The sequence below is a fragment of the Colletotrichum phormii genome, assembly GCF_030913505.1.
Source record: "Colletotrichum phormii strain CBS 102054 chromosome Unknown BDP81scaffold_26, whole genome shotgun sequence".
In the NCBI taxonomy this organism is placed as follows: domain Eukaryota; kingdom Fungi; phylum Ascomycota; class Sordariomycetes; order Glomerellales; family Glomerellaceae; genus Colletotrichum; species Colletotrichum phormii.
The window spans coordinates 253,149-278,709 of record NW_026851468.1 but is presented as its reverse complement, the minus strand read 5'-3'; the positions used below and the strand labels follow the sequence as shown (position 1 = coordinate 278,709).

The following is a 25,561-nucleotide window of genomic DNA, read 5'->3' as shown; positions in this document are numbered from 1 at the left end:
TGCAGATAGCGCCGTAAGGGTTCTCCCAAAGGGCCCAGTAGGCGTCTTCTTTAGGGGATGATTTCTCATGATGTGCCCTGAGCCAAAGATGATGTAATCGAGCACGCCATCGGGTCTAGCCGATTTCGGACTTGGAGGGGTAAAAAGTGACACCTGCAAAAGGGAAAAAATACAGCCCCTCCAACGCGGGGCAGAATTGGAGCTCGTCGTTGAGGGAACAACGTGCCAGTTTTCGAGTGACACGGGTACAAAGACAAATCACCTTTGGGTAGATAGGATGCCGTTACCGAGGGGATTCTGTGGCTTTCTACGAGTTGCTAATGCCAATGCTTGGTGATGTGACGGTTCATTGGGTGAATGCTGACAGTTGTAATAGAGCTGGACCGTGTAAGTTGCATGAGCTTGGCAAGTCGGCGACCATTTTGTCAACTGAAACAAGGTTATGCTATGATACCCAACGAACAAAAGAGAATGGGAAACTTCAGGATACAGCCAAAGGCCGAGGAATAGGGAAATACTCCAATTTGGGTACCGATAGCCAGAGTCAGGCATGGTGACTGAAAGGCAGTAAGGAGGGGACGAACTGGAGGTCGAGGTACCTTGGAGAACGGGACGGGAAGCTGAGGAAAAAGGTACAGAGGTACAGATACGGCCGGGCTTTGTACGTTGCTCTGGACTGTATGTCTGGGGCGCGGCTTCGAGCTATATATTCCACCTCGACTCCCACACCATCAGCTGCCGTCCTCCCCCGCCTCTGCTTCTTCTTGCTCGTTGTTCTTCCATACCGTATACCCCTTCACACACATATTCTCATACTCTAAAAAGAAGACAGACACAATGGCTGACCAGCGCCCCGCTCCGTAAGTTGCTCAACCCGCCTCATAGAAGCTCAACCCTGTGCCGCGATACCCCGCCGTAGCCGACGACGACGAGCCCGCTCGTCCACCCGTCTCTTGACATCAATGCTAACATCACACCTTCACAGCCTCCGCCTCGGCACCGTCGCCCCCAACTTCAAGGCCGACACCACCAACGGCCCCATCGACTTCCACGACTTCATCGGCGACAGCTGGGTCGTCCTCTTCTCGCACCCGGAAGACTACACCCCCGTCTGCACCACCGAGCTCGGCGCCTTCGCCAAGCTCGAGCCCGACTTCTCCAAGCGCGGCGTCAAGCTCATCGGCCTCTCCGCAAACACCCTCGGCTCCCACGAGGGGTGGATCAAGGACATTGACGAGGTCACCGGCTCCAAAGTCGCCTTCCCCATCATCGCCGACAAGGAGCGCAAGGTCGCCCTCCTCTACGACATGCTCGACTACCAGGACACCACAAACGTCGACGAGAAGGGCATCGCCTTCACCATCCGCTCCGTCTTCATCATCGACCCCAAGAAGACCATCCGCACCATCCTCTCCTACCCGGCCTCCACCGGCCGCAACTCCGCCGAGGTCCTCCGCATCGTCGACTCCCTCCAGACCGGCGACAAGCACAAGATCACCACCCCCATCAACTGGGTCCCCGGCGACGACGTCATCGTTCACCCTTCCATCAAGACCGAGCAGGCCAAGGAGCTCTTCCCCGAGGTCCGCATCGTCAAGCCCTACCTGCGCTTCACCCCTTTACCCAAGGAGAAGGCCACCGTCGCCTAAGTACAGGCGCCAGTGGCCACGAGTGGAACTTGGTATGGGGACGGTTTGTCGGATGATGGGTCTCGCTCCTTGGTGCTTCAATACTTGAGGGTCTGAAGAACGACGAGCGGAGGACGAGATTCAAGAATGTTGAAAATGCAAAAAGGGCCGAAGCTGTCAAGCATAGGATAGGATACCGACTCCGTCCAACCTGGAGACGTGCATACAAGCACTCTCCATCTGAATACCCGGCGTGGCGCTGCGAATGGCAACATGACCCTTCGGTCCGCCTTCAATGGGCGTGGCCTGGGCAAGTAGCAGCGTGTTCGCTCTGACTACCTTTTATATATAGAACGTATGAGATAATGAGAAATGTCCAAAATCCGTCCCTTCTCGCGATGTGATCGCAACGTGATGTTCAGACAGCTATCACAAGTGAACCCTTTCGTCGACCAATGATGTCCTCGAGTATCTAGACTTCTAGTATTTCGAGCATCCATCCCGAGTAGGATTGCAACTTCCAAGACGCTCGATCTCGATCATTAGGCGTACCGCGGGAACACTTTGGATACGGGAACCATATGTTGAACGATCGCAGCTATCACCCCGGTCCTCCATCATGCCAAGGTAAGATGCGGAGAAGGCAGTATCGAGCTTGTTTGACTGCAACATTGTAGCAACTTGCTCTCGTGGCATCTTCGTCGTGGCCTGTCTTGGAGAAGGGGAATGTCAATGGATATGTAGCTCAAACAAGGCGTTGGACTGAGACGCGAAGGGGAGACGAAATGAGGTTCAGACACGCCCATCGTCGCACTTGTCCTTCATATCAAGCCCCAAAATGTAAGGACGTCGTAAGCGAAGCCGAGCCTGACAAGGCACATGGAGGTGGAGGCGCGTTTCCGTACCACCGTTTGTCTGTCTGGAAATGACACCGGTATATAGCATATGGACCCGTGGATGAATGATCGGCGGTCCGGCACGGAGGCAACCGCTGATGAGCTTCCAGGGGCTCGTTCCACGTTGACAACCGGCCTGCCTCGCGGGAGGCCCTTTCAGCTCTTTGACCTATTGATCAGCTAGCCACGGGCGAAGCGGCCACTCTTCCCCGCCATTCCATGACTCGGCCGAACAGACGCGGGCCAGACCGGAGGAAACGGTCGGTCCATTTCTCGGAAAACTACTCCGTAGAAGGACGCTAACTCGGCCATTGCACGAAAAGGAGAACGCCCGCCTTATATTGACCAGACCATCTTGGAGTGGTAGTAGCGCTCCTCAGCTAGAGTGAACCGGCTGCCTGGCTAGGACGCATTCGGGGCGTTGGTCGAGATGCAACGGAGCAGGTGGCTTTCTTGGTTCGAGGGACCCAGACAGGCACAATCCTGGCGCGACACGAGGCAGAGGCCCAATCTTTGCACAAAAACGAGGCTGGAACAATTCGAGAACCAGGGGACAGCTGGGGAATGTTGAAACATCCGCATCCACCCAAAATGACAAGTGGCCGGGTTCCCACGTTTTCCCACGTCTTTGTAATTCGTAGCGTGTGCGGGTTGTTCTGTAGTGTACCATGGTCCATGTGTGTGAGCCGTGAGGGTGCGCCGCCGTCCGCGATCCGCGGCGCCTGTCCAGTCATCAGTGTTCCCAAACTTCCAGGGCCATCGTCGGGTCGGCAGGGTGCCTATCCCGGGATTGCTCGCCTGAGACATGACAGGCCAGGCAATGTTTGTTTCCGACGAGGGGGCAAGACACAAGACGCAAGGGGACTTGTTGCTGGATCTGTTAGTGTCACCGACGCGGTACAGTTGCCAGTAATCAGCATGGATAGGTATCCTGCCACCTGTATCCATACAGTGATACCGTATGGGTACTCCGTAACGGAAGCTAGGCTGTAGGCTCCAGCCTTCAGCCTCCTGCTCTTCATCGCCAACGGGGTCAATTTCGTCCTCAGTCGTCAGCTGGCCGGGGATGGAGGCGGGCCGGGAAAATTGTTCTGGTTAAAGCACCAAGAGCAGACAGTGTAACTTGTATCCGTAAGATGACGGTAAGAGACAGGGGAAGAAAAAAAAAACCAAGAGCCGCACAGCAAACAGACAGCGTGGATGACAGGCCCAGAGGAGCGGTGACGACAAGGACCAGGACAGGGACCAGCCTCACCTGGTATCCGTATCCTCTGGTATCTTGTTGAGTCTCTGTGTATCATGATGTATTCCAAGCCCAAGCGTACAATCAACGCCATCAAAGCTTTCAAACCGGATCAGTATCTTTATCCATGGGACCTGGATGTATTCGAGTTGGAGGACAAATAGCAATCCTTTTGGTGCCGCTTTCCCCTCCGTTTCGCAAGGGTGGGTTGGTGTAGGTAGTGTATCCATAGCGTGTGGGAATGTGGGAAGCTGGCACACGTTCTGTGGCTGCATGTGCAGCGTTTCTGCAAGATATAGTATGCCTGCGCCTAGCACCAGAGTACTGTAGACACACACCTAAAGACCGGAAAAAAGGGTCCTCTTGCAGCTCGATCGTCTGATGTTCCTTCCCCTCCTGCTTCTCCTGCCGCTGCCGCAGGATTCCGATTGATGGTGCGTGGTCCGGCCTGCGGGACAAGAGGATCGGCGCGCAGTTGCGGCGGGCCCCCAACGTCGTACAGCGTAAGACCAGTGTGGCAGCGCGAGAGACGGCCCTGAGGTTCAAATATCGAGACCAGAAGCGACGAGGGCCTTGACTGTGTTCCGTAGTCGAGCTGTGCTTGGTGTGCGTTGGGGTATCTAGGTAATTGAGGTGGCTTCTTTTCATCTCTTGGAATTCCCTCGTTTGCTCCCGCGAGAGGGGCCGACGGGAGTTTGGGTCCTTTGGAAGTTGGGAGGGGTGGTTGCTGGGGGTTGAAGTCCTGAAGACTGGAGTTGGAATGTACGGATATGGATGTGTGAGGTGTGAAGATGGGGACTCCGGGAGGTACACCTGAGGCTTACCTAAGGTACATCTGGAAAGTCCCTGGGAAAGGGGGTCAGTGCGTAAGTGTTTGTCAATTTACCAGCAGAGCACACAGAGCCAGCCGTCCGTTGGCTCCTTCTGAGTCCTGACACCTGAGAGTGAGAGTGAGAGTGAGAGTGAGAGTGAAAGTTGAGACTGAATGTGACATGACCTCACTCGCTCACTCACTGGACGATCAGCCATTATGAGATGAGTTCACTCAGGTTGTGAGTTAAACTTGAGCACAGGGCAGGCTGGTATCTGTTTGAGTGGTCACGGGTGAGAGATGGCATGCGGTCTAGGAAATAGGGCAAAGTGTGAGAATACGACGATGTTTATTCAGGATAGACTTGCCATGTAAGGCAAGGTGTGCTGTGCTTTACTTCGTACGGAGTACGGATACCCATTCTCCAATCTCACAACGCCTGGGCTGATGTGACCGGCGGCGTGGACATCGGCAGGGATCAATTCTTCCTCCCCTCCTTTTTCTTGACTTGTACGTTTTCACCTACCATTTCTCACTCACCCCTTTTCTCATGCTCGAGTTTACTGGTTTATTTGTGTGTTTTCACAGACTCGCAGAGCAATGTCTAGGCAAACGAAAACTGCGATATTTAAATACACAATTGGACTCTTGAAAGTGCAGATACCTATGTTTGTAAGGCAAGGTATCCGTAGGTGACCAATGGAACATTGCAAAAGGTTCGACTCCCAGGCTCACCCAGATGAGACTATTCCACACACGGCAATAATCGGCTCCCCCCCCCCCTTCTCCCCAACCATTTTGATCAATCAAGTTGCTCACTTCAGTCTCTCGTTTTCTTTTTCCGTTTCCCACCCCCCCCTTTCTCTTTCTTCCCTCCCCTTTTCCCCTCCCTTCCCCCCTCCCACTGCTCCCAAACCAATCCCAATCACTCCAAATCCCCATCACGAGCCCCATTTCCCATGCTCTCTCTCTCTCTCTCTCTCTCTCTCTCTCTCCTGGGCACTCTCAGACCGCCAACACCGCCCAGCTGTGAGCGCGCTACGCTGTCCACTGTCAGTAAAGTCAGTGTCTGCCCAGCGCAATTGCTCACGTACGAATAGGTACCTAACCTCATGCTGCAGAGAACTGGAGGGCACCTCAGTGGTACTGGTACACGCTGCACACCACCCACGACACCCACGTTGAAACATCGCCGTCTACCACACGGCACCACGGGTACTGCGGTACAACCACGAATACCTGCTTCCACTCCTCCTCGCCTTGTCTCTACTCTGTTTCGTTTCGCATCTCGCATCGCCTGGCGCGCGCTCTCTCTCACACTCTCGCACTCTCCTCTTGAGTCTTGACTAGTCTGTAAATACGAGTCAGGCCAGACAGACTCCAGAGGAACCATCCATCATATCCATATCTCGTTGCTCCCACCTCCACCCGGGCACATCGACTTTTTCTGCAGACTGCACCTCGCACGCTACTCTCTCTGTACGAATACATCTCGCATATTCCCCGCCGGCCTACCTTTCGCATCGGCATCATCACCAGCAGCAGCAGCAGTAGTCGCAGTCACAGTCACATTCCCCTGCTGCGGCCTTTCACACCTCCATCTCTCAAAAGCTCGAATCAGTCCACGGAACTTGCAGTACCTTCAAGTTACTTCGACCTCACAGGTTCGACCCGCCGTCCAGCCCACTTCTTCCCTCGCGTCCGCCTCGGAGCTCAAGCTGTTTTCCAACCCTCTGCCCGGTCCGTCTACCCAAAGTCAGTCTGTGCGCCCAAAACCAAACGAACGCCCCCCCTCCACAACCTCCTCGAGTCCTCCCCGTGCGAAAAGGACAAGTGAAAACCAAGACGCCTACAGCACACGCTTGTCCCTACATCGACAGTTTCTTCGCCCAAAAGAGCAGGCATCTGGAAATTAACGATTGCAACCTTGCTGGTGGTCCTCCGGCCGTTGCCGCCGCCCCTACTACTGGTCCTAGTCCTTCTTGGAATACTCCTCATCGTCGGACTTCGACTCCATACTTACGCGGATCCCTTTTTTAGGTCCCGTCACCTTTTCCACTTTGCCTCACGCGCCTGGTCCTTTCGACACGGCACTGACTTGCTGGGTACACCGTCGTGACCGCCGTCCAACACACGTCCCGTACCCTGTTGCGACTCTACGGATACAGCGCTCTCTGTCTTCTCTGTACCGTGTGCGGATACCCTACCGTACCAGAGAACGACCCTCAATTCTTGCTGCTCACCGCACCTGAGTCGTCTCGAGACCGCTATCCCCGTCGCCCTCGCTGTCGCCGGTCGCTGTCTCCGTCGTCGTTATCGTCTTCGACGTTGATCCTTTTCTCTGACTCGACTCGACACGACTTAACTCAACTCATTGACTTTTGACCCGATCGACTTCTTGGAGTCACTGCGCCTCCCCTGATCCTAGGTGCGTACCGTTCGTACTTCGTACTCCGTAAACTTCAAGCTCGTTGCCCTTCTCGTCCACTCCCCTCCTCTCCTATCCCATCCATGATCCCCATCCACATCCTGTGCCCATTTGTCCTCCACACCCTAGCCCACATCCCACTCTATCTCTTGTGCGCCGCTTCCTGTCAACTGTGGGGAGGAATAGCGGACAAAAGAGAGAGAAAGTGAGAGAGAAACACGCACAAAAGAACGGAGCAGACAAGGCCTCGCTCCCTCTCAGCCCAGCCCAGTCCCAATCCCAGCCGAGCCCGGTCTAGCCCAGGAATCCACCCCGGAGACACATACGCACTCCACGCACAGAGTGAAAGCCAGACAGATACTCAACCGGAGCCTACCCGTCATAAGTTACCAGGGGCCTAGCAGAGCCGGGTGAACAAGCGAACCTGGGTTGGGATTGCTTGAGCTGGGGTTTCTGTTCGCTTCATCATTTACTCATTTTTGCATTTTCCCTTTCTTACCTTTTGGTTTCCGTTTCTTGGCCTTTCTTTTGGCTCTAGGATTGTCGTGTCTCGGTGTGCCCTCACTTCTTCACGTCGAACCCCAAGAACGAGCCAGCCACTCTCTACACTTCCTCATCCCACCACTTCTTCCCACGACTCCTCTTCTTGTCTGCTTCTTGCTTTCGCCTGTTCCAAATCTTGTGGCACAGGCGCCAAACGGATCTTGGCAACCTGGCGCAGAAGCAGCAGTTTCTGTTCTGCCGAATACCACTACTCCCGAGCCCACCTTGCCTGACCGACTCGGTTCCCAAATCCCGCCCTACATGAAAAACAACTCAACCTCCTTTTGAGCCTCTGAGCGCTTTTCTTTTTTCCCAACCCGCCGAGACTGTTTCTGTTGCGCATCGCTCTCCAGGCTGTACCCACAGCCTGGGGGCTGATTGTGTCGCAATGTCTGGCCCGGGACTAACCTCGAACCAGTCTTCCGCGCAGGGCGATCTCTCGCGCTTTTCCGATTCGGAGACAGAGCAGGACAGATCTCCTCCTACAACCAAAACGACCTCGGACATCCTCTCAGGCGTATATCGCGGCTTCAAAAAGTTCGCTCCGAGTAGAGACGGCGAATCGAGGCTGACAAGACAGCCGTCACTTTCTCGCCTGGGTCTGCACAGCGTCTCGCCAAGCTTGACCTCATCGCCCTCTCCGCCCACCTCTTCGACGCCGACGCCCGTTCCCAGCTCGTCCAAGAATCGCCCGCCCCAGCTTCAGCATGGGAGGAGTCTGAGCCTACAGAGCAGCCTCGCCAAACCATTGCCCGAACCGCCAGCGTCGTTTCCCTCTCCCACAGGGCCTGAAGCACCTCCCGCACACTACAATTTGGGGGGTCTCGGTGCCATCGAGGAAGCTCCGGCCGATGATATGTACAGTCGTACCAGTACGATGGACTCTAGCGCCTCAGCGGAACGAGCACAGATGTACAGCGGCGGATCAGGATACAACGCCGACATGGCCAGCAGCCAGAGTAGCTTAGCAAGCTCCTCGCGACAAGATGGAGCCGACGAAAACAATAATAGGGAACCACCGAACTTGACTCCGCGGAGCAACGGTCCCTTGTCAGCAGGCCCTTCTCCATCTTCCAACCAGTCTTCCAACCAACAAAGAACACCCGCCTCGGCGGTCGGTACGCCCACTGCGTCTTCGTCCTCGGCGCATTTATCCGGCCTCATGTGCAACGTACATAGGACAACGGGCAGGGAACCGCATCCGCTTGTCGGAGCTACAACAACTATACTAGGGGATAAGCTTTATGTCTTTGGAGGAAGGATTTTGTCGCGGAGTCGCCCGGCTCCCCTGACATCCGATCTGTACGAGTTGGATCTGATCCGCAGACACTGGTCAAAGTTGGAAACCACGGGCGACATACCACCGCCTCGGTACTTCCACTCCATGTGCCCGCTAGGAGACACTAAGCTGGTATGCTACGGAGGCATGTCTCCTACGCCAAACCAAGCGAACGCAGGCCCGGATCAGCAACCGGAGGTGACCGTCATGTCGGACATCTACATCTACGATGTTCCCACCCGAAAGTGGACCTACATTCCAACACAAGATCCTCCACAAGGACGTTACGCCCATTGCGCCTGCATATTGCCTTCATCAGCATCGTTCGCCTCGCACAAGGCGCCACTGTCGGCATTGCAGCACAACCCATCATCCGGCAATCCCAACGAAGGAAGAATAGGAATCAACATTGATGGAACGGGCGGTGCCGAAATGGTAGTGGTTGGCGGCCAGGATGGCGCGAACCATTACATTGAGCAAATCAGTGTTTTCAATCTTCGCAGCCTCAAATGGACCGCGATCGAACCTCTTGACAAGAGCTGCGGCGCATACCGAAGCGTTGTTGCTCCTTTACCACCCTCTGTTACGGCACGAATTGGGAAATCAAGCGTCAATGGATATCAACGGGAGGGTGGCATCAGCCAAGAAGCTCGGGAGCCTGGATCCTCAATGCTCATCTATTCCAACTACAACTTCCTAGACGTCAAGCTCGAACTACAAATCCGATCTTCAGACGGCACCTTGAAGGAGAAACCCATGTCAGGCTCTTACTCGCCTCCAGGACTTCGGTTTCCGAACGGCGGCGTCATCGATACTTACTTTGTCGTAAGCGGCACATATCTCACATCTTCGAAGCAGGAGTATGCGTTATGGGCTCTAGACCTCAAGACTCTAACCTGGTCACGCATTGATGCGGGAGGTGCTGTCTTTAGCCAAGGCAGTTGGAACCGTGGTGTGCTTTGGAACCGCAGGAACACGTTTGTGATTCTTGGCAACCGGAAACGAAGTCTCGTCGATGACTATAACCATCGGCGTATCAACTTTTCCAATGTTTGCATGGTCGAGCTGGAAGCTTTTGGATTCTACGACAACCCGAGAAAGACGACGCCCATGTCTGGCTTCGTATCAGCCGGCAGTCCTTACACGAGCCCAGGATTGAGCTTGGCTAGAAAAGCAGGAACGACGGCCGGTGGGCGTCTCCACTCCAGGGCCGCCGAGGAGCTTGGCGAAAAGGCCCTGGCGATGCGGGAGCTTTCCGACATGGACATCCTCTGCTTACACGGAGAGCGGGTACCTATCAACTCTAGGATGGTGGCACGGCGATGGGGCCCGTACTTTGTGCAGCTGTTGCGTGAAGGAACAGCAACTCAGGATGGTAGCGATGCCATGACTCTTCGATCTGGAGTCAACAACCCCATCAGGAACTCCGCTCTTACAATCACCCCATCCCGTAACACGGCCGAAAGCTCAACTTCCATGGCCAGTACCGTGCTCTCATCTGGTTCCTCGGCAAAGGCCCCGAGTACAGCTCCGACCAGCGCCTCGGCAGCCTCTTTCTCGCTACCGGGCTCTGCTGGCGGTGTCGATCCCGCTACAGTCAACTCGGCCCCGACCCCGAGGTCTTTACCACCGAACTCGCGGCCTCGATGCCTGTACCTTCCTCATACCTATCTCACGGTACAGGCCCTCCTGCACTTCCTCTACACGTCCTCGCTGCCGCCTCCATCATCGCCTTTGTGTACGCCTCCCATCCTTTGCTCACTTTTGCAAATCTCCCGCCCATACCGGATCGACGGGCTTCTCGAGGCGGTAGTCGAACGCCTACACGCCCTCCTGGACTCGAGAAACGCAGCTGCCGTCTTCAACGCGACCGCCATGGCCGCCGGCGGTGGCCGCGGCATCGACGGCTCCCTGAACCCCAACTTCTTCGTACCCTTGGACGTCATGGGGTCTCCACTGTTCCCCTCAGAAGAGTCCCAGAACGGCAGCAGCGGCATAGACGGACTCTCTTCGCGCACCGCGGCGCTGCGCATCAACACCGCAATGTCCTCCGGCCGACCCTCGAGCGACGAGCTCAGCGCCACGACGAGCGTCAGCGGCTCCGAATGGAGCTCCGAGATTGGCGACTCGGAGCGCGGTGGTATGCGCGAGGTCTGGGGAGGCGAGCTCAGCTCCGTTATTGGCCTACAAAAGCGAGGATTGCGAGGTCTCATGGAGGGTAGGAGAATGCGTGAGCGCACGGGGACGAACTCGGGTGGTAGTATGAGCGCAGGTGTGGGACCGTACGGTGGTGGTGGCGGTGGTGGACAAGGCCGCGTTGGCCTCGGAATTGCTGGGCCATGAAAAGGAGAGATGTGACTCAAAATAAGAGGGTTTGGAGAGATGAAGAGAGGAGCATGGGGCGCGGAAGTAATGAATTTATGATAGCATGGTCAAATGCAGCAGATTCCCCCAGGCGAAAGATGGTAGTCGAGGTTGTGGGTGACGGCAATGAGGTGAAAAGAAGCATACAATGGGAAAGGCTGTTCCGTCTAAGCGCTCAAGGAAAGGAGGGATGGTATTGTGCCCTGGATATACGAGGCTATGTACGCAAAACTCCTGGATGGCCAACTAGCCCGACCTAGAATATCTAACCTTCGTCCATGTAATGCATGGCAGAAACCAAAACGCCTGTTCATAAGCCTCCTTCTCGGAAGCAACGAATCCGCAAAACCTCATGCTGCTATATCTCCTCCTACTGCCTCATCCTCGTGTCTCGTGGATATACGACTGACTCATCCCGAAAAGGGACAGGCACCACGGCCACGGCAGCGGAGCACCTCAACCCCCTCAGCCAACTCAGCGGAGCCCTTGCCCATCTTCTCCTTGGGACCAATGTCCTCAACGAGGAAGCCGTTCGGCATCATCTGCTCCGAACCGGGGACAGTGCCCCCGAGGATACGGGTGATCAGCGCGACCGGGCCCCAGCGGTTCCAGAAGGTGGCGGGGATGTAGTACGGGTGAACGAGGTAGTCGTGGTGCAGGATGCGGCCCGTCTTGGGGTCCGGGTCGGAGAAGAAGATGACGGGTGAGAAGCGCGGGAGCATCAAGTAGCGGACGACGAAGCGGCGGGCGACGAGGGCGGCGTAGGCTGTGAGGGAGGCGACGATGCCTGGTTCCGGGAAGCTGTGATGGGTACACACTTGTTAGTCGCCTTCCACCGGGAGAAAGGGGGGCAATCAGCTGGGAAGAAAACTCACCAGAATGTATCGCGAACGCGTTCTCCCATGAGAACAGTTAGCACCTCTTTCGCAAAAGGCTTAGCAAAGCCCGGAACGTGCCAGAGGAGCATGCGTGTCAGCTGGGCGCCAGCGCGGATGTTGGTTCCCGCGGGCTTCATAGCCTCGATCTCGTAGCGCTTGGCCCAGGCGGTGATGTCGTTGACGAATTCGATGCCGTCGGCCCATGAGTCCTGGGTGAGGTAGCCCTTGTACTGGATATCCATGGCGTCGCCGATGGACTTCCAGTGGGTTCCGATGGCGCAAACCTCCATGTCGGTGAGGTCGCGCCACTCGTAGAAGCGTATGAAGTGGATGGGCTCCGTGACGCAGACGGCGAGGGTGTACAGGAAATCGGCATTGGAAATTTGGTTGCGGGCTTTGTAGCTGCTATGGAGAAAGTTCATGCGGGAGATGGCTTTGAGGGCGCGGTCCGAGGTTGGAGGGTTCATGGAGAATCTAGGAGGATATTGTCAGATCAGAGTCAGAGGTAGTAGGGCGTTGGGGGCGTTTGACGTACTCGCCAAAGATGATGGTTGTGTCCTCGTATCTAGAAAACTCGTGTTAGTTATCTCGACACTTGAAGCTGAGAGTGCCTAGACACGATATGCCCTGCTCTTGATGGGTCTCACCTCTTCTGCGCATTCTCCGGATCGGCCAGGTTCTTGGTGGCAACGATGAGCTTGGATACGGTCTCGAAGCCATAAGTCTGTACTTTGGAGTTAGTAGCTGGATACTACATCATAGACCAACAGGGTGGACTTACCTTGAAGATGGCGAACTGGAGTGAAAGCAGATAGAACTTGGGAAACTCATACTCAATGAGGTGCTTGAGAATGAGCTGGGCATCAATGTTGCTCATGCCGGCAAGAGAAGCGCGGTCAGTGTAGCCCATGCGTTTCTGTAGGCCGTTGATGCGTCTGAAGCGTAGAGAGGCGCACAAGATGAGCCAGGCCACAATGAAAGCTCCCATGACTGAAGTGGTTGGCCATGACATGAGGATATTATCGCTCATACCGATGGATGTGCCGCGTCCAGTTTGGACTGAGTGGGTGAAATTGGATGTGTCGGAATCCATTTTGTAGAGGACGGGGTGTAGAGTAAATCGGTCTGATGTCTTGCGGTCCTATATCCTTGCGATCCTGCGGTCCTGAGGCCTTGCGATCCTAGGTTAGGAAGGTGCTAGGGAAAGTATAGTAGGTGCAAGTGATTGTTTCCTGGCAGGCCGGTAAGGACTAAACTGTTAAATAACTATTGATCCATGTGAGCCCACTGACTGATAAGTATGATTTTTGTAAGGTGTGAGAAGTGAAGCCAGGTTAATTTGGATGTAGAATGGAAAAGAGAAATGGAAGAGGGGCTGTTGTTTGTGTTCAAGGCAGGTCACACGTGTGACGGGTGAGGAACGTCGCTCTTACCCTCTATGAGTCTCTCACAGTCCTGGGTGCCTGTCTGGGTAGACGATGAGGATAATGATTGTTGAATAAAAAATAAATAAAAAGGCGATGTGAATGAGGCAGAAGCGATATGAAATTGTAAAACGCCTGCGACTGTAGAAAGGCAGGAAAGATGAGGAGAAAGCGGTTGTCAACAGACAACTAGTGGTCACCAAAGTCCCTTTCTTTCCCCCAGCGACCTGAGGTGAAGATGCTGACAAGGAAAAGGTCAGGATTGAACTGGGTGAGGTAGGAACAAATGTCGGGGTAAGGAAGCACGGAAGGTGGTAGGTTAATAATTGGAGTAAGCACCGCAGGCAGGAAGGTGTGGACAGGGGTCTCCCCTTATCGGTTTAATCTGCCCAGGTTTCGCCTTGCAGAACTGCCGCCTGTGAGGTGGAATGGAAGGAATGAAGAGGACGGGATTTAATAGAATGCTTGTTTTCTCCCAACCCTTCTCTTTAACTTTGACTTGGTCTGTTGGCTTGGCCTTCCGTTGCAGATCTGGAGGGGTAATTTTCATCTTTTGTTTCTCAATTCAGCCAAGCTGACAGACGGCTGCAGCCATGAGTCCTTTGCCCCGTCTGCTAAGGTAAGGTAGGCAAGCAATCTAACGATGGCTTTTCCTCATCCGACAACAAAGAACAAAGGTCTAGAATCCACTACACCAGCTATCGTCATTATAGCTAAAACGCCTCAGGAGCCCCACATGGAACTACAGTGAGGCAATGTGGCGTATTGCGGTTTCTTTGAGAGCCAGTTGCTAGAACTTGGAAGCGAAGGAAGCCACCTCCCAAGCCATGCCTTGTCAGGAGTTACTTGCCAGGTACGGAGTACAGATAGGCAGTTGAAGAGTGCTGCCGCGAATCGTCATTGGACACAGCTGACAGAAGGAGAACCCATTTGGCGGCTTGGAGGATCATCGTTAGCAGGGACACTGTTCGTGCCCCGCGCACTTGGAGAAGCCTGCTAAATGGACCGTGCTCAAGCTATTGGTAGCCCGGCCGGCTTCCTTTGTCAGTTTGCCACCGGCAATTCGATGCTCTGAGCCTCTGACCCAAAGGCTGCGTGGGCAGAAGTTGGCCAAAGCCGAATATTACGTGTGAACCAAGGCTTCCATACACATGGTCTTGGCGTGGGATACGCGTCAATGGTAAATCCGAACCACAATCCGATTCCATATCACCATGGCCATCCGTGATTTTGGAAAGATTAGAGGGGATAATCCCGTATTGCCCTTACGATATGTTGATGAATCAAGACTCTGCAGGTGATTCAACTTTCCAAACGGAGAGCGGCGAAAGTCTTTCTTCATATTATCACCAACTTCCGTCATGAAATAGGTAAGAATTGGCGTCTAACACACGGCTCTGTGGGCTGTGAGGAGATGGGTTCTCGCATAAGAGAAGACAACTGGCCATTCTTAACATCTCTTCATCTGCGACCAAAAACACATGGAAGACGAAATTGCAGCGGCCTACTATCTATAGTATGACTGGGCCATAATTAGGGCTTCACTGCCCTCCAGGTATCGAGTCGAGTAACCAATTCTGCATGGCGTGCGGATCGGTAGAAAACACGAACTTGGTGTTTCCGGCGTCATTCAGGTCGTCCTTGGGTCACGAGAGAAACAAGCGCTCGGCTGCGGAGGTTGCTTTGCAGATGCGGCCTTCTACCAAGGGCTGTTTGACATTAATGAAGTGCATAGAGGCTTGGTGATGTGTTGGTTCTGCAGGCGATGGAGAGAGGGATAAATGGAGACTGGCGAGGCGAGCCGTGAACTCATCGCTTCGCTTCTATCCAGACTACGGATACGCAGTAGTAGTGTAATATTAGAAAATGCTTTGCGTGACACTGCAGAAAGGTTCGAGGAAGAGGAGAGACGGGAGGCATGCCGGGGGGGGGGGATGTAGTTCTGTGGAGAAACACCGGCCCGTTGTGGATACAAAAGGCAAAAGAGGCTAGCGTGATGCTATTTCCACTCCTGGCCAGTTAAAGCTCCGGCATCCACTCAACGAGGTCCACTGGTAACGAACCGCCCCACTCTGTACTCCAGGCGCGCGTCTAATTAACCTTCAATTTCAATGTTGCTGCTTTCCCATGCCCACTCACCTTACTTTTCCACCTCATGTTATCAACAGTCGACACTCGCTCACTTACACTGGCACTCAAGTCTCGCTCGCTGTCCAGCCCATGGCAGCAGGAATTCAGACATCAAACTTTAGGGAAACCAAGTGGTTCATGCTAGAGTCTATACACATTCGTCCATGCGCTCTACGAGATCTCCATCTAATCTCCTGCTGCTCATGCCAGGTACTCGAACGAAGCTGAGCTCCCCGCCCGCTTCGCTTCACGACGCGTCTGCTGGCCCCATCTTCGTCGATCGAGCTGCAGATCGGACCCCAGACCCAGTGGTCCCTTGCTACCGTTACTTCCAAGTATCCGCATTCAGCGGCAGGCCACAGGTCTTGACCGTCTTGACCGTCTTTACTTAGTTCATCTACGACATTGCCCACCTTGCCCACCTACCGCGCGCTCACAATGCAATGCGCCTATCCTTCCTCATCTCCCGTCTACCGCCTCATTGGCTCCTCCACCGCGGTCGTGGGGGCTGCGGACCGAACCAACAACTCTATACAGTCTAGCAGTAGACGTTCAACGCTGCCGCCGTCGTCTGCTCGCTACCCTTCTCTCAGGGAGTCGGGACTTTGTCCGACCCCACACATGTCGTGGCATGATCCAGCCCTAACACGGCCGATAACCTCCTCCAAATAGGAATCGTCGAGCGCGGCAAGGCTGGCGCCTACTCTTACCCACTACCTCTACCGGTCTCAAATCCTCTTTCCGGCCCCAGTCTCTTCCCGTTTGAGCCCTATTGCTCCCTTCTTCGGGACCCCGGCGACCCGTCCGATCATGCCCCAGGGTTTATTGTAGCCGCCCTTCAGACCCGGCCAGTTCTACGCGCCCAACTTCAGACTGACGCCCATCCCGATGAGACGTCTGGCCAATGTCTGTGGCTCTAGGACTCGTTGTCTGTCCCTCTAGACACACGAGACGGGTTTCATGGGAGCTCTGGCAGCTCATTTGGTCTTGTTCTGTCAAGTTGCCCTGTTTCAGAGTTCCATGATCCTGGTCCCATCGTAACCGCGCTTCTGTGTCTCTTTGTCTTCCCGGCTGGTCGTGATATTGCTTAAAGTCAGGCCCAATGTCCGGCTTCTCGACCTCCTTTTGACCTTGTATTCGCTTGTCAAGACAGTTCTCTCCATTTCACAAGAGTTTCCTTTTTTTCCTCTATCTCCTATTTCCTTTTCTCGTCATAGTCATCATATTTCCTAAGTCGGATTTTCTAGATTCCTTCAGTCCGTCAATCTCCTTTCGCTCCATTCTGCCGCCCTATAACCACTACCGACCTTTTCCATAAACCACCTCCAGGCGAGGCGCAGAATCATCATCAACATAACGGGACACTCGCTTCTTTTCTTGCAGGATAATCAGTAATCTGCACGCCTTCACTATATACCGGGCAACTCTCTTTTTTCGATATCTACTTTCCCCCGAGTTATCATGCCCAAACACACGCGGGCATCCAGTTCGAGTCACAACCACAACCGTTACAGCAACCCGATGCCAATTTCTCTCGCTCCCGCAGCAAACCCAATCGCAATGTACAACCAACGCATGTCCATGCCGCAGACGGCCTACTACACCTTGCCGTCCTCCTCGGCTCCCATGCAGCAACAGCCGCAGCCCACGTACGAAAGCTACGCCCCGGTCTCTGCGCCCCCGGTTTCCGTGCCCCCGATGCAACACCGCGCCTCCTCGGGAGCCTGGACCCCGCAGGATGATCAGCAGCTGCTCGCAGCCCGCGCCCAGGGCCTCAACTGGAGCCAGATCCAGACCACCTACTTCCCCAACAAGACTCCCAACGCGTGCAGAAAGCGCCACGAGCGCCTGATGGAGCGCAAGGGAGCCGACGACTGGGACAACCGCAAGCTTGAACGCCTGGCCAAGGAGTACATGAGCATGAGAAAGGAGATCTGGTCTGGTCTCGCTGCTCGCACGGGAGAGAAGTGGAACGTCGTCGAGGCCAAGGTACGACAGACCCTACAATAACATAACATCAAATGATGGGAGAGATGACCCTAGCTAACCTCACACCGGTGTATAGTGCATGTCGAACGGTCTCAAGAACCTACAAAGCGCGGCCCGCGCCGGGGCCAGACGGGAGCGCCTGGAGTCAGGGCAGCCACTACCACCAGGGTATGACGATGACAGCGGCATCAGCGGCCTCGGGTTAACCCCAGTTGACGAGCTAGACGCGTCCTACAGTAGCCCGGAGACCGTCTCCTCCGGACACTCCGCCAGCGGCAGCAGCGCCTCGGCCGCGGGCTACATGGCCTCCCTGCACCACCTCCAGCCCATGCACGCCGCGCAGTACGGCGGCTACGGCCACGCCACCGGCGCTCACCACGGATACACCAGCTCCGTCTCCTCGAACGGCTCCGTCAACGGCGGATACGGCGGCCACGGCCAGTCTCAGTCTCCCAGCCCGTACCTTCACCCCCACGGTCAGCGGTTGCCGAGCGTGGATATGGGCATCGACGCCATCATCAACCGACCTGGCGGCGGCCAGCAGCAGCAGCCCATGTGACTGCATGGCTCCAACAATGAGTCCTCTCAGTGGTCCTAAGTCCTACGCCCTTGGCTCCTAGGGGTCGAGGCTTCTTCACTTTTCCTGCTTTCATTTCCTTATAGGTCATGGCGTTGTCTTTGCAGGTTTTCAGGAGGCGTTTTCGGTGTTGCATGGGTATTCAAATTCACCTAAAGATGGGCTTCGGTTTTCGACTTTGGTAAGAAACTTGGGCACTCTTTTCAAGTTATCTTACTATTTGCGGGATGGATGAACAGCACAAAGGGAGCCATCTTTTGCTTCCGTATAATGACGAACAAATGATCAGAATAGCACCTAGGAAGGAGAGGTTTTTTGATAGTTTTCTTTCTATTTCTGTATAATAGCATCTATAGAGATACCAGAGGAGAGAGACCAGGTTGAGACAAAAAGGAGGGAGAAGAGGAACCTAGGACACCGCCAATGGAATGCTTTTTGAACTTCAGAAAACAAAGGAAATCATCATTTTGAAATACACCCGCGCTTTTTTTTTTTGTCTTCCCGTAATGAACAAACACTGGATTTACAGAGCGAGGTCTTTATATCTTTGAACCCGGAAATCTAAGACCGGAGCACCACTATGGGTATTGATGGTTCCCCCCACGAGGCAAACGAGCAACACTATCATACAAGATCCCGAGTTCTCTACTACAACACGCCAGCCGCATCACCTATCACGCGGCACAGGCAAAGTAACCGGCATCTCATCCAGCTCATCGTCATCCTCCCACTCATCATCATCGTCCACGCCAACAACGCTATTCCACACCCGGCTCCACATGCCCTTCTTCTGCAGCAGCGCAAGCACCATGACAACAGGCAAATGCCACACGCTCGCCCAGAACAAACCCCGCGCCGACCCCTTGTGTCCCTCGTACTTCCAAAACCGCACCGCCTCGCGCGTAAGCCACGCGTTGACGGGCAAACTCGTCACGGCAAAACTCCACTCCGTCACGCCCGCGGCGCAGAGCCCGACGCAGATGGGGATGAAGGCGATGCTATACCGCAGCGCGACGCGCGCGTTGCGCGCAGGGTTCGTCCACGCCAGCATCCGCAGGCCGGCGGCTTTATACTCTTCCCGGATGGACCACGAGAGCGCCATAAAGTGGGGGAACTGCCACGCGAACAGCAAGCTCGCCATGAGCCAGCCGCCGATGGAGCTGCCGTCGCTGGCGAAGAGCAGTTCCCGCCAGGACCCGTCGCCCGAGGCCGTCTCGCCCGCGGCGGCGGCCCAGCCCATGAGCGGGGGGATGCCGCCTACGACGGCGCCTAGCCAGGTGTTTGCGGCGCTGAATGCCTTCATGGGGGTGTACATGCCCGCGTAGATGAAGATGTTTGCGCCGCCGAGGAAGGCGACGGTCGGGTTGACGCCGAAGTACAAGGCGCCTACGCCCGTGACGGCGGTGGTGACGGCGAAGAGGACGGCGGCGCGCGTGGAGAGCAGGTTCCTGACGAGGGGCCGGTTCCGCGTGCGCGACATCTTTGCGTCGGTCTTGGGCTCGTAGAGCATATTCAGAGAGTTTGCCGAGGCGGAGCAGAGGGCCGTGCCGGTGGTGAGGAAGAGGAGCGTCAGCGGGCTCAGGGAGGGGGACTCGGTGATGGCGGGGGAGAGGAAGTCGGTGACGGGGTATAGGGCGTAAGGGGCCATCGCGGTGAGGACGACGAGGGCGGACAGCCGGGGTTTCGAGAGGGAGAGGAGGGTGGAGAAGATGCGGCGGGCCGAGTGGGCGGGTTGTTGGGCGGCGACGCTGGTGAGGGCGGAGGAGGCATCCTGAGAAGGGAGGACGTCGGGGGAGGAGGAGGAGGAGGAGGATGCGGCGGCGGCGGCGGCGGCTGCTTCGGCGGCGGCTTTGCGTCTTGCGGCTTGGCGGCGACGGTGCGGCAGGTCTTGGTTTACGTCAATTGGTGTCGTCGACTCGGAGCGCGCGGTGGAGGAGGAGGGCGAGGAGGAGGAGGAAGACGAAGACGAGGGCGCCACGGAGGCGGAGGAGCTCCTGCTGCCGAGGGGTCGGGGCCGGGCATTCGTGCGGTCGAGGACGCTGTTGGAGAGGAAGTAGCTCGCGCTGAGACGCACTGCGGGTGCTGCCTTTGCGGCCGTCGTCGAGGCGGCCCGACTCGTGATCAATGGCAGAGAGCTGATGGTGTTGCGGCTGCTACTGCCGGCCCCCGCGCCAAAGGTCTTCCGGACGCATTGGCGACAGACATTATCGAGTCGGCGAGGGCGCAAGAGCGAGGTGGGAGCTGGCCGCATTGTTGTTGCTCTGCTCTGCGCTCATGTCGGCCTGGGCGAGGAAGAAGCCGGTCGGCGGCGCGGCGGGGATGTTTCGCGGGACTGCTCTGTCTCTTTCTCTCTCAAACGCGGACCATTCAGAGGAGTGAAGAGGCGTGTTCGAGGGGCCTGAGACGGAGAGGGGTATGACGCGCAGGCGAGAGAGGAGCAATTGGTCCGCTGCTGGGTATCGGGTAGGGATTGAGCGGGATCGTGGACCGAGATTTGGGGAGCGTTGGTTTGCGCGGAGAGTGAAAAGAGGGTGGACTGAGAATTGGCATAGGTTGAAAGGCGTAAGAGATCGAGAATCAGCCGGGCGACGGAGACGGATGGGCTCTCGAAAATGTTTAGCCAATCAAGTCGCGGCTGTTGGTGGGAAGAAAAAAAGGTGCCCCACCACAGGGCCGGCCGCTTGTCGGGTCCGCGACTCCGCATGCCCGGTGACCCGGGGCATCTCAGCCTCGGCCGCCCGTCTTTTTTTTCAAAGTTGCGATGACTTCCATTCTTGGACATTGTCATACTTGAAACTTGGCCTCGCCATTGCAACACCGCACAAACGCTTAATTGAGTTGCGTAGCATCAAAGTTGCAACGCTGGACTCGTTCCGCTTGCTGCCCATACCATTCCTATTCAGCCGGTGCAGATCATTGCTTGGCCTAGTTCTTACTGGCCTCTTTTGGGTCGCACTGGACAGGAAGAGCCAAAGGTAGGCTCGTATACTAATCTGGGCCATACCTTCGGCTGTAGTGGGTATATTAACAGAGCTACTAGATAGCAGCCGGCGGGGAAGTTGACGGTAGTTGAATAAGCTTAATGGTGCGCCGCATGGCTCGCCTGGGGTTGACTTTAGCAGTCCCGTGAGCACGCATTGCCGGCTAATGTGAGTCTCATTGGAAACACCCGTCATTATCCAAATGATGTACCTTAGATGACAGCCATATAGGGTCTTGACCCTTTAGCAACAGGCATCCGTTGATCCGAATTACGATAAACATAAGAGGAGATCATCTCGAGGAACAAGTCGTCTCATTCTCTCAGAAGCTCGTCTCATCCGCAGCACCACGAGCCTCCTCTAAACCCAAGATCATCTCTCACCAGCAACCATCATGGCTTTACGCGCCTCGCTCCTCCTCCTCGCCGGCACGGCCCTAGCCATGCCCGCCGACACAATCTCCATCCGACAAGCCGACTGCGGCAAAGCAAAGACAAACATCCCAGCCGTCAACGACGCAAAGCTCCCAGACCCCTTCACCTTCGCCGACGGCTCCAAAGTCACCACAAAAGCAGACTGGACCTGCCGCGCCACCGAGATCCAAAACGCCATGGAGCAGTACGAGCTCGGAGACTTCCCCCCGCCCCCGGATAAAGTCGAGGCCTCCCTCTCCGGCAACACCCTCTCCGTCAAAGTCACCGTCGGCACAAAGAGCATCAGCATGACCGCCTCCGTCACGAAACCCTCCGGCACGGGTCCCTTCCCCGCCATCATCGGCGTCGGCGGCGCAAGTATCCCCATCCCCGGCACCGTAGCGCAAATCACCTTTGGCAACGACGCCTTTGCCGCCCAAAACGGCCAGGCCAGCAGAGGTCAAGGCCTCTTCTACACCCTCTTCGGCCAGCAACACAGCGCAGGCGCCCTGACGGCGTGGGCGTGGGGCGTAGGCCGACTCATCGACGGCCTCGAGCAGCTCGGCGACGCCAAAACCGGCATCGATACCAAGAGGCTAGGCGTGACGGGCTGCTCGCGCAACGGCAAAGGCGCCTTCGTCGTCGGCGCGCTGGAGAAGCGCATCGCCCTCACCATCCCCCAAGAATCGGGCTCGGGCGGCGCGGCGTGCTGGCGCATCTCGGACAGCGAAAAGGCCAAGGGGAAAAACATCCAAACGTCAAGCCAGATCGTCGGGGAGAACGTCTGGTTCTCGCCCCTGTTCAACACGTGGGCGACGAGGTCGTCGCAGGTGCCCGAGGACCATCACCTGCTGGCCGGGCTCGTTGCGCCGCGGGGTTTGTACGTGGCGGAGAACGATATCGACTGGTTGGGCCCCGTGTCGACGACGGGCTGTATGAAGGCCGGGAGGCTCATTTACCAGGCTCTCGGGGTGCCGGAGAATATGGGGTTCTCGTTGGTCGGCGGGCATAACCATTGCCAGTTCCCGAGCGGGCAGAATGCCGAGTTGACGCAGTATATCAACTACTTCTTGCTCAACTCCGCGACCAAACCGTCCATCCTCGAGCGCAGCACTGTTAATGTTAACGTGAAGGATTATGCTACATGGTCGGCGCCGACGCTGACTTGAAGAAGAAGAAGAAGAAGAAGAAGGCCGGCGTCGGAGAAGTCGTGGATTCCATTGGGAGTGAAGCGCAAAGGGCATTCGGGGAGAAATTGTTGTTGAGGGGCGGAAGATCGGACAGATTCTATTTTTGATTGGGTCATGATTTCAAGACCTGCGTAGCAAGAAATGAATAATTTGCATGTGCGTAGTAACACAGCATGCATGCAAAAGCAATTATGGGCATTACGTTAACCTAGAAGCATGTGTGAAGATGAGGCTCTTTACACTGCACCTCAATCAACGGTGGTCCCATGGGCAGAAACCTCGGCAAGGCGATTTGACGCGCGACAATCCGCGCAAGTCTGTCTGTGCCTGTCACTTCATATGAAATGTCACAGTCACGTTGAGAAGATGGGTCGATTCAACGGTATTGGACGTCTTTGACTGAAGCTTGATCTCCAACGGACCAATCAGCATCGTGGTTTTCCCAGGGGTTTGCTGCTCACGCTACTAATTCCCATCAAGTCTGCCCAGTTGTCTCAGAGATACTTTAACCATATCCCGAGGCGGCGGGCTTTCAGATGTAAGCATCTTGGTAAGAGTTCCAATGGCTCTTCGTCAGCAATTCGGAAGAAAAGACGGAGGCAAAACTTGGAGAAAAGAAACAGGGGGACGACCCCGAGGCGAACGGCAGGTTTGCGATTCGTTTCGTCATCCAATCCACCGCCGGTCCATCCCTCCATCCCCTGCCTTAGCTCGCGGGTCGCCTACAGCTTTTTGTACCGCGTGATTCGGACGATCCCCAACGAAATCTGAACATCACGCGAAGAAGGACTGGACTCTTGGGACTAAGGGCCAAGGAAGTAATGCTCTGTTTACATCTACACATGGCCATTTTCCCTGTCTCCTGTTCGTTTGTCATTTGATAGATAAGAAACCGGTACAGCATCATCTTTACACTCACAACGACGAGCAATCGCCTGCCTCTCATTGCATGCCCATCATCATCACCACCGCCGCCAAGCATTAAACCTCACAACACCAACACCAGCCCAACATGCTCGGGCGCACGCTTCACGAGTACATCTTCATACGCGCCTGCATAATCCCCCTCCGATACCCAATCCTCCCCTACGCAGCCCTCCTCTCCGCATGCCTCCTCGGCGCAAACTACACAACCTCCCCCTCGAAATGGGTCACAACCGCCGCCGTCGTAACATGCATGGCGGCCACGGAACTCATCTACGCCCTCTTCATCTGGCTCCCCTACACAAAGCGTCTCAGAGAACCAGCCTCGCACCCGAGCCCCTCCTCGCCCGCCGACCGCCTGGCCCTCTTTGAGCGGTGCATGGCCACCATCCCCGACTTTGAGCGCTACGTCCGCATGTGGTTCCTGGGCGCCGACATGGCCGACATTCACCGCGACAACGTCCGCGACTTCCTCCTCTGGGCCTTTTTCGACATGGGCGAAAGAGACGTCGAGCAGGCCAGCGCCAGGGACGGGGAGAACTACGACGTGGAGGTGGACCAGTATATAACGCGCAGTGAACGTCTGCTCGGCAAGCCCTTTAAGCCCGGTCGCGGCCCGGCAAAGTGCCTGCGCCTTACGATCGATTCCGTAGATACAAAGTACCGCACCGTCTGGTGGTACGCCATCATGGCCTTCCTGGACCACGTCACACACCTCTCCTTATGGTTCTACGGGTTCCAGTACTACGCCCAGCCGAGGGATAAGGCCATCTTTCCACCTCGTCTGCAACAGGTGTTTGCCAGCCGGCGGTCCTCGGCCGGGAATCTAAGCTACTGGCACCGCCCCCATCGCGCGGAAGGTCTGCCGGTCGTCTTCCTCCACGGCATCGGCATCGGATTGTGGCCCTATGTCCGCTTCCTTGCCGAGATCACCACCATGAGGATAAGAGGCCACGGCCAGACAGGCGTCATCGCCATCGAAATCCTGCCCGTCTCCTTCCGACTGACTGACCCGCCGCTCGGTAAGGAGGTCTTTCTTCAACAGTTCAAGCAGATAGTAAACCATCACGCCTGGGACAAGTTCACCCTCGTCTCCCATTCGTACGGTTCCATCTTGTCGACCCATGCCATGCGATGCCCAGACCTGCAGGCCAGGATCCCGCGGGCCGTGCTCATTGACCCCGTGAGCATCCTCCTCCACCTGCCCGACGTCGCTTACAACTTCACACGACGTGCGCCGTCGACTGCCAACGAGTGGCAGCTGTGGTATTTTGCGAGCATGGACCCCGGGGTCGCCCACTGCCTCGGCAGATACTTCTTCTGGAGGGAAAACGCCATCTGGGCTGACGAACTGGTTGGTCGCACAGCAGGATCGGAATCGGCGGGCGTCGAGCGGCAGGAAGCGAGGCAGGTCACCGTATGCCTGTCCGGGCTGGACCTGATTGTCGACAGCCACGCTGTCGCCAGGTATTTGGCCGAGGGGGGTCAGGGCCAGCAGGCGGGACACCCCGCATGGTTGCAAGGCGAGCATGGCCGGCGTAACGTTGCCGAACCAAAGGCTGGACCCATATCGGGCATGGGTTACGAGAGTCACCGTTCCGCTGGGTCAGGCATCGACATCCTTTGGTTCCCGGACAAGGACCACGCGCAGGTCTTTGATTCTCCCAGGGCTATAGCGCGGATCGTGGGTGCCATATGGGGCGATGATGAAGCAAGGTAGAGATACTCGATAGATATCATGACATTGGCGGAATCCCACCGGGAAAGCGACAGTTCACTCTTGCCCTGCGAAGTTAATCTTTTTGAGTGGTGTATGATGTGATGCTTCTGCTGCTGCCACACATCGAGCAAGCGGTCAGTCAC

At 55.9% G+C, this 25,561-nt stretch overlaps 9 protein-coding genes across 9 annotated transcripts; 5 read left to right on the top strand and 4 right to left on the bottom strand.

Moving 5' to 3' along the window:
• Positions 1 to 164: 164 nt before the first annotated feature.
• BDP81DRAFT_114885 (uncharacterized protein) lies at positions 165 to 697 on the bottom strand. The gene has a single exon (XM_060581531.1). It carries the CDS (start codon positions 550 to 552, stop codon positions 259 to 261), a length of 294 nt encoding a protein of 97 aa, XP_060439954.1. The 5' UTR covers positions 553 to 697; the 3' UTR covers positions 165 to 258.
• A 140-nt stretch (positions 698 to 837) lies between these two features.
• BDP81DRAFT_454010 (AhpC/TSA family protein) lies at positions 838 to 1,649 on the top strand (the record flags this gene model as incomplete). The annotated part of the gene is made up of 2 exons (XM_060592890.1): positions 838 to 860; positions 986 to 1,649. The coding sequence occupies 2 exons, from the start codon at positions 838 to 840 to the stop codon at positions 1,647 to 1,649; spliced, it is 687 nt and encodes a 228-aa protein (XP_060439953.1).
• Positions 1,650 to 3,584: 1,935 nt separating this feature from the next.
• BDP81DRAFT_475273 (uncharacterized protein) lies at positions 3,585 to 4,796 on the bottom strand (the record flags this gene model as incomplete). The annotated part of the gene is made up of 4 exons (XM_060594729.1): positions 3,585 to 4,053; positions 4,106 to 4,516; positions 4,592 to 4,613; positions 4,778 to 4,796. The coding sequence occupies 4 exons, from the start codon at positions 4,794 to 4,796 to the stop codon at positions 3,870 to 3,872; spliced, it is 636 nt and encodes a 211-aa protein (XP_060439952.1). The 3' UTR covers positions 3,585 to 3,869.
• A 3,141-nt stretch (positions 4,797 to 7,937) lies between these two features.
• On the top strand, positions 7,938 to 11,171 carry BDP81DRAFT_330785 (uncharacterized protein; the record flags this gene model as incomplete). Its single annotated transcript, XM_060585447.1, has 1 exon — positions 7,938 to 11,171. One exon carries the CDS (start codon positions 7,938 to 7,940, stop codon positions 11,169 to 11,171), a length of 3,234 nt encoding a protein of 1,077 aa, XP_060439951.1.
• Positions 11,172 to 11,602: 431 nt separating this feature from the next.
• Positions 11,603 to 13,163, bottom strand: BDP81DRAFT_464920 (uncharacterized protein; the record flags this gene model as incomplete). Its single annotated transcript, XM_060594211.1, has 5 exons — positions 11,603 to 11,993; positions 12,068 to 12,544; positions 12,606 to 12,635; positions 12,718 to 12,794; positions 12,852 to 13,163. The coding sequence occupies 5 exons, from the start codon at positions 13,161 to 13,163 to the stop codon at positions 11,603 to 11,605; spliced, it is 1,287 nt and encodes a 428-aa protein (XP_060439950.1).
• Positions 13,164 to 17,085: 3,922 nt separating this feature from the next.
• BDP81DRAFT_330768 (uncharacterized protein) lies at positions 17,086 to 18,172 on the top strand (the record flags this gene model as incomplete). Its single annotated transcript, XM_060585444.1, has 2 exons — positions 17,086 to 17,613; positions 17,690 to 18,172. 2 exons carry the CDS (start codon positions 17,086 to 17,088, stop codon positions 18,170 to 18,172), a joined length of 1,011 nt encoding a protein of 336 aa, XP_060439949.1.
• A 718-nt stretch (positions 18,173 to 18,890) lies between these two features.
• BDP81DRAFT_302857 (protoheme IX farnesyltransferase) lies at positions 18,891 to 20,417 on the bottom strand (the record flags this gene model as incomplete). The annotated part of the gene is made up of 1 exon (XM_060583139.1): positions 18,891 to 20,417. A coding segment is annotated over one exon (1,527 nt), but the record flags the coding sequence as incomplete, so codon positions are not given.
• A 908-nt stretch (positions 20,418 to 21,325) lies between these two features.
• Positions 21,326 to 22,841, top strand: BDP81DRAFT_114835 (carbohydrate esterase family 15 protein). The gene is made up of 2 exons (XM_060581530.1): positions 21,326 to 21,339; positions 21,403 to 22,841. The coding sequence occupies exon 2, from the start codon at positions 21,566 to 21,568 to the stop codon at positions 22,751 to 22,753; it is 1,188 nt and encodes a 395-aa protein (XP_060439947.1). The 5' UTR covers positions 21,326 to 21,339; positions 21,403 to 21,565; the 3' UTR covers positions 22,754 to 22,841.
• Positions 22,842 to 23,666: 825 nt separating this feature from the next.
• On the top strand, positions 23,667 to 25,512 carry BDP81DRAFT_114813 (uncharacterized protein). Its single transcript, XM_060581529.1, has one exon. It carries the CDS (start codon positions 23,787 to 23,789, stop codon positions 25,416 to 25,418), a length of 1,632 nt encoding a protein of 543 aa, XP_060439946.1. The 5' UTR covers positions 23,667 to 23,786; the 3' UTR covers positions 25,419 to 25,512.
• Positions 25,513 to 25,561: the final 49 nt, after the last annotated feature.

Coding starts and splice junctions, on each gene's coding strand:
- BDP81DRAFT_114885 (XM_060581531.1), bottom strand. CDS start 552: ATGCCTGACTCTGGCTATCGGTACCCAAATTGGAGTATTTCCCTATTC.
- BDP81DRAFT_114835 (XM_060581530.1), top strand. CDS start 21,566: ATGGCTTTACGCGCCTCGCTCCTCCTCCTCGCCGGCACGGCCCTAGCC.
- BDP81DRAFT_114813 (XM_060581529.1), top strand. CDS start 23,787: ATGCTCGGGCGCACGCTTCACGAGTACATCTTCATACGCGCCTGCATA.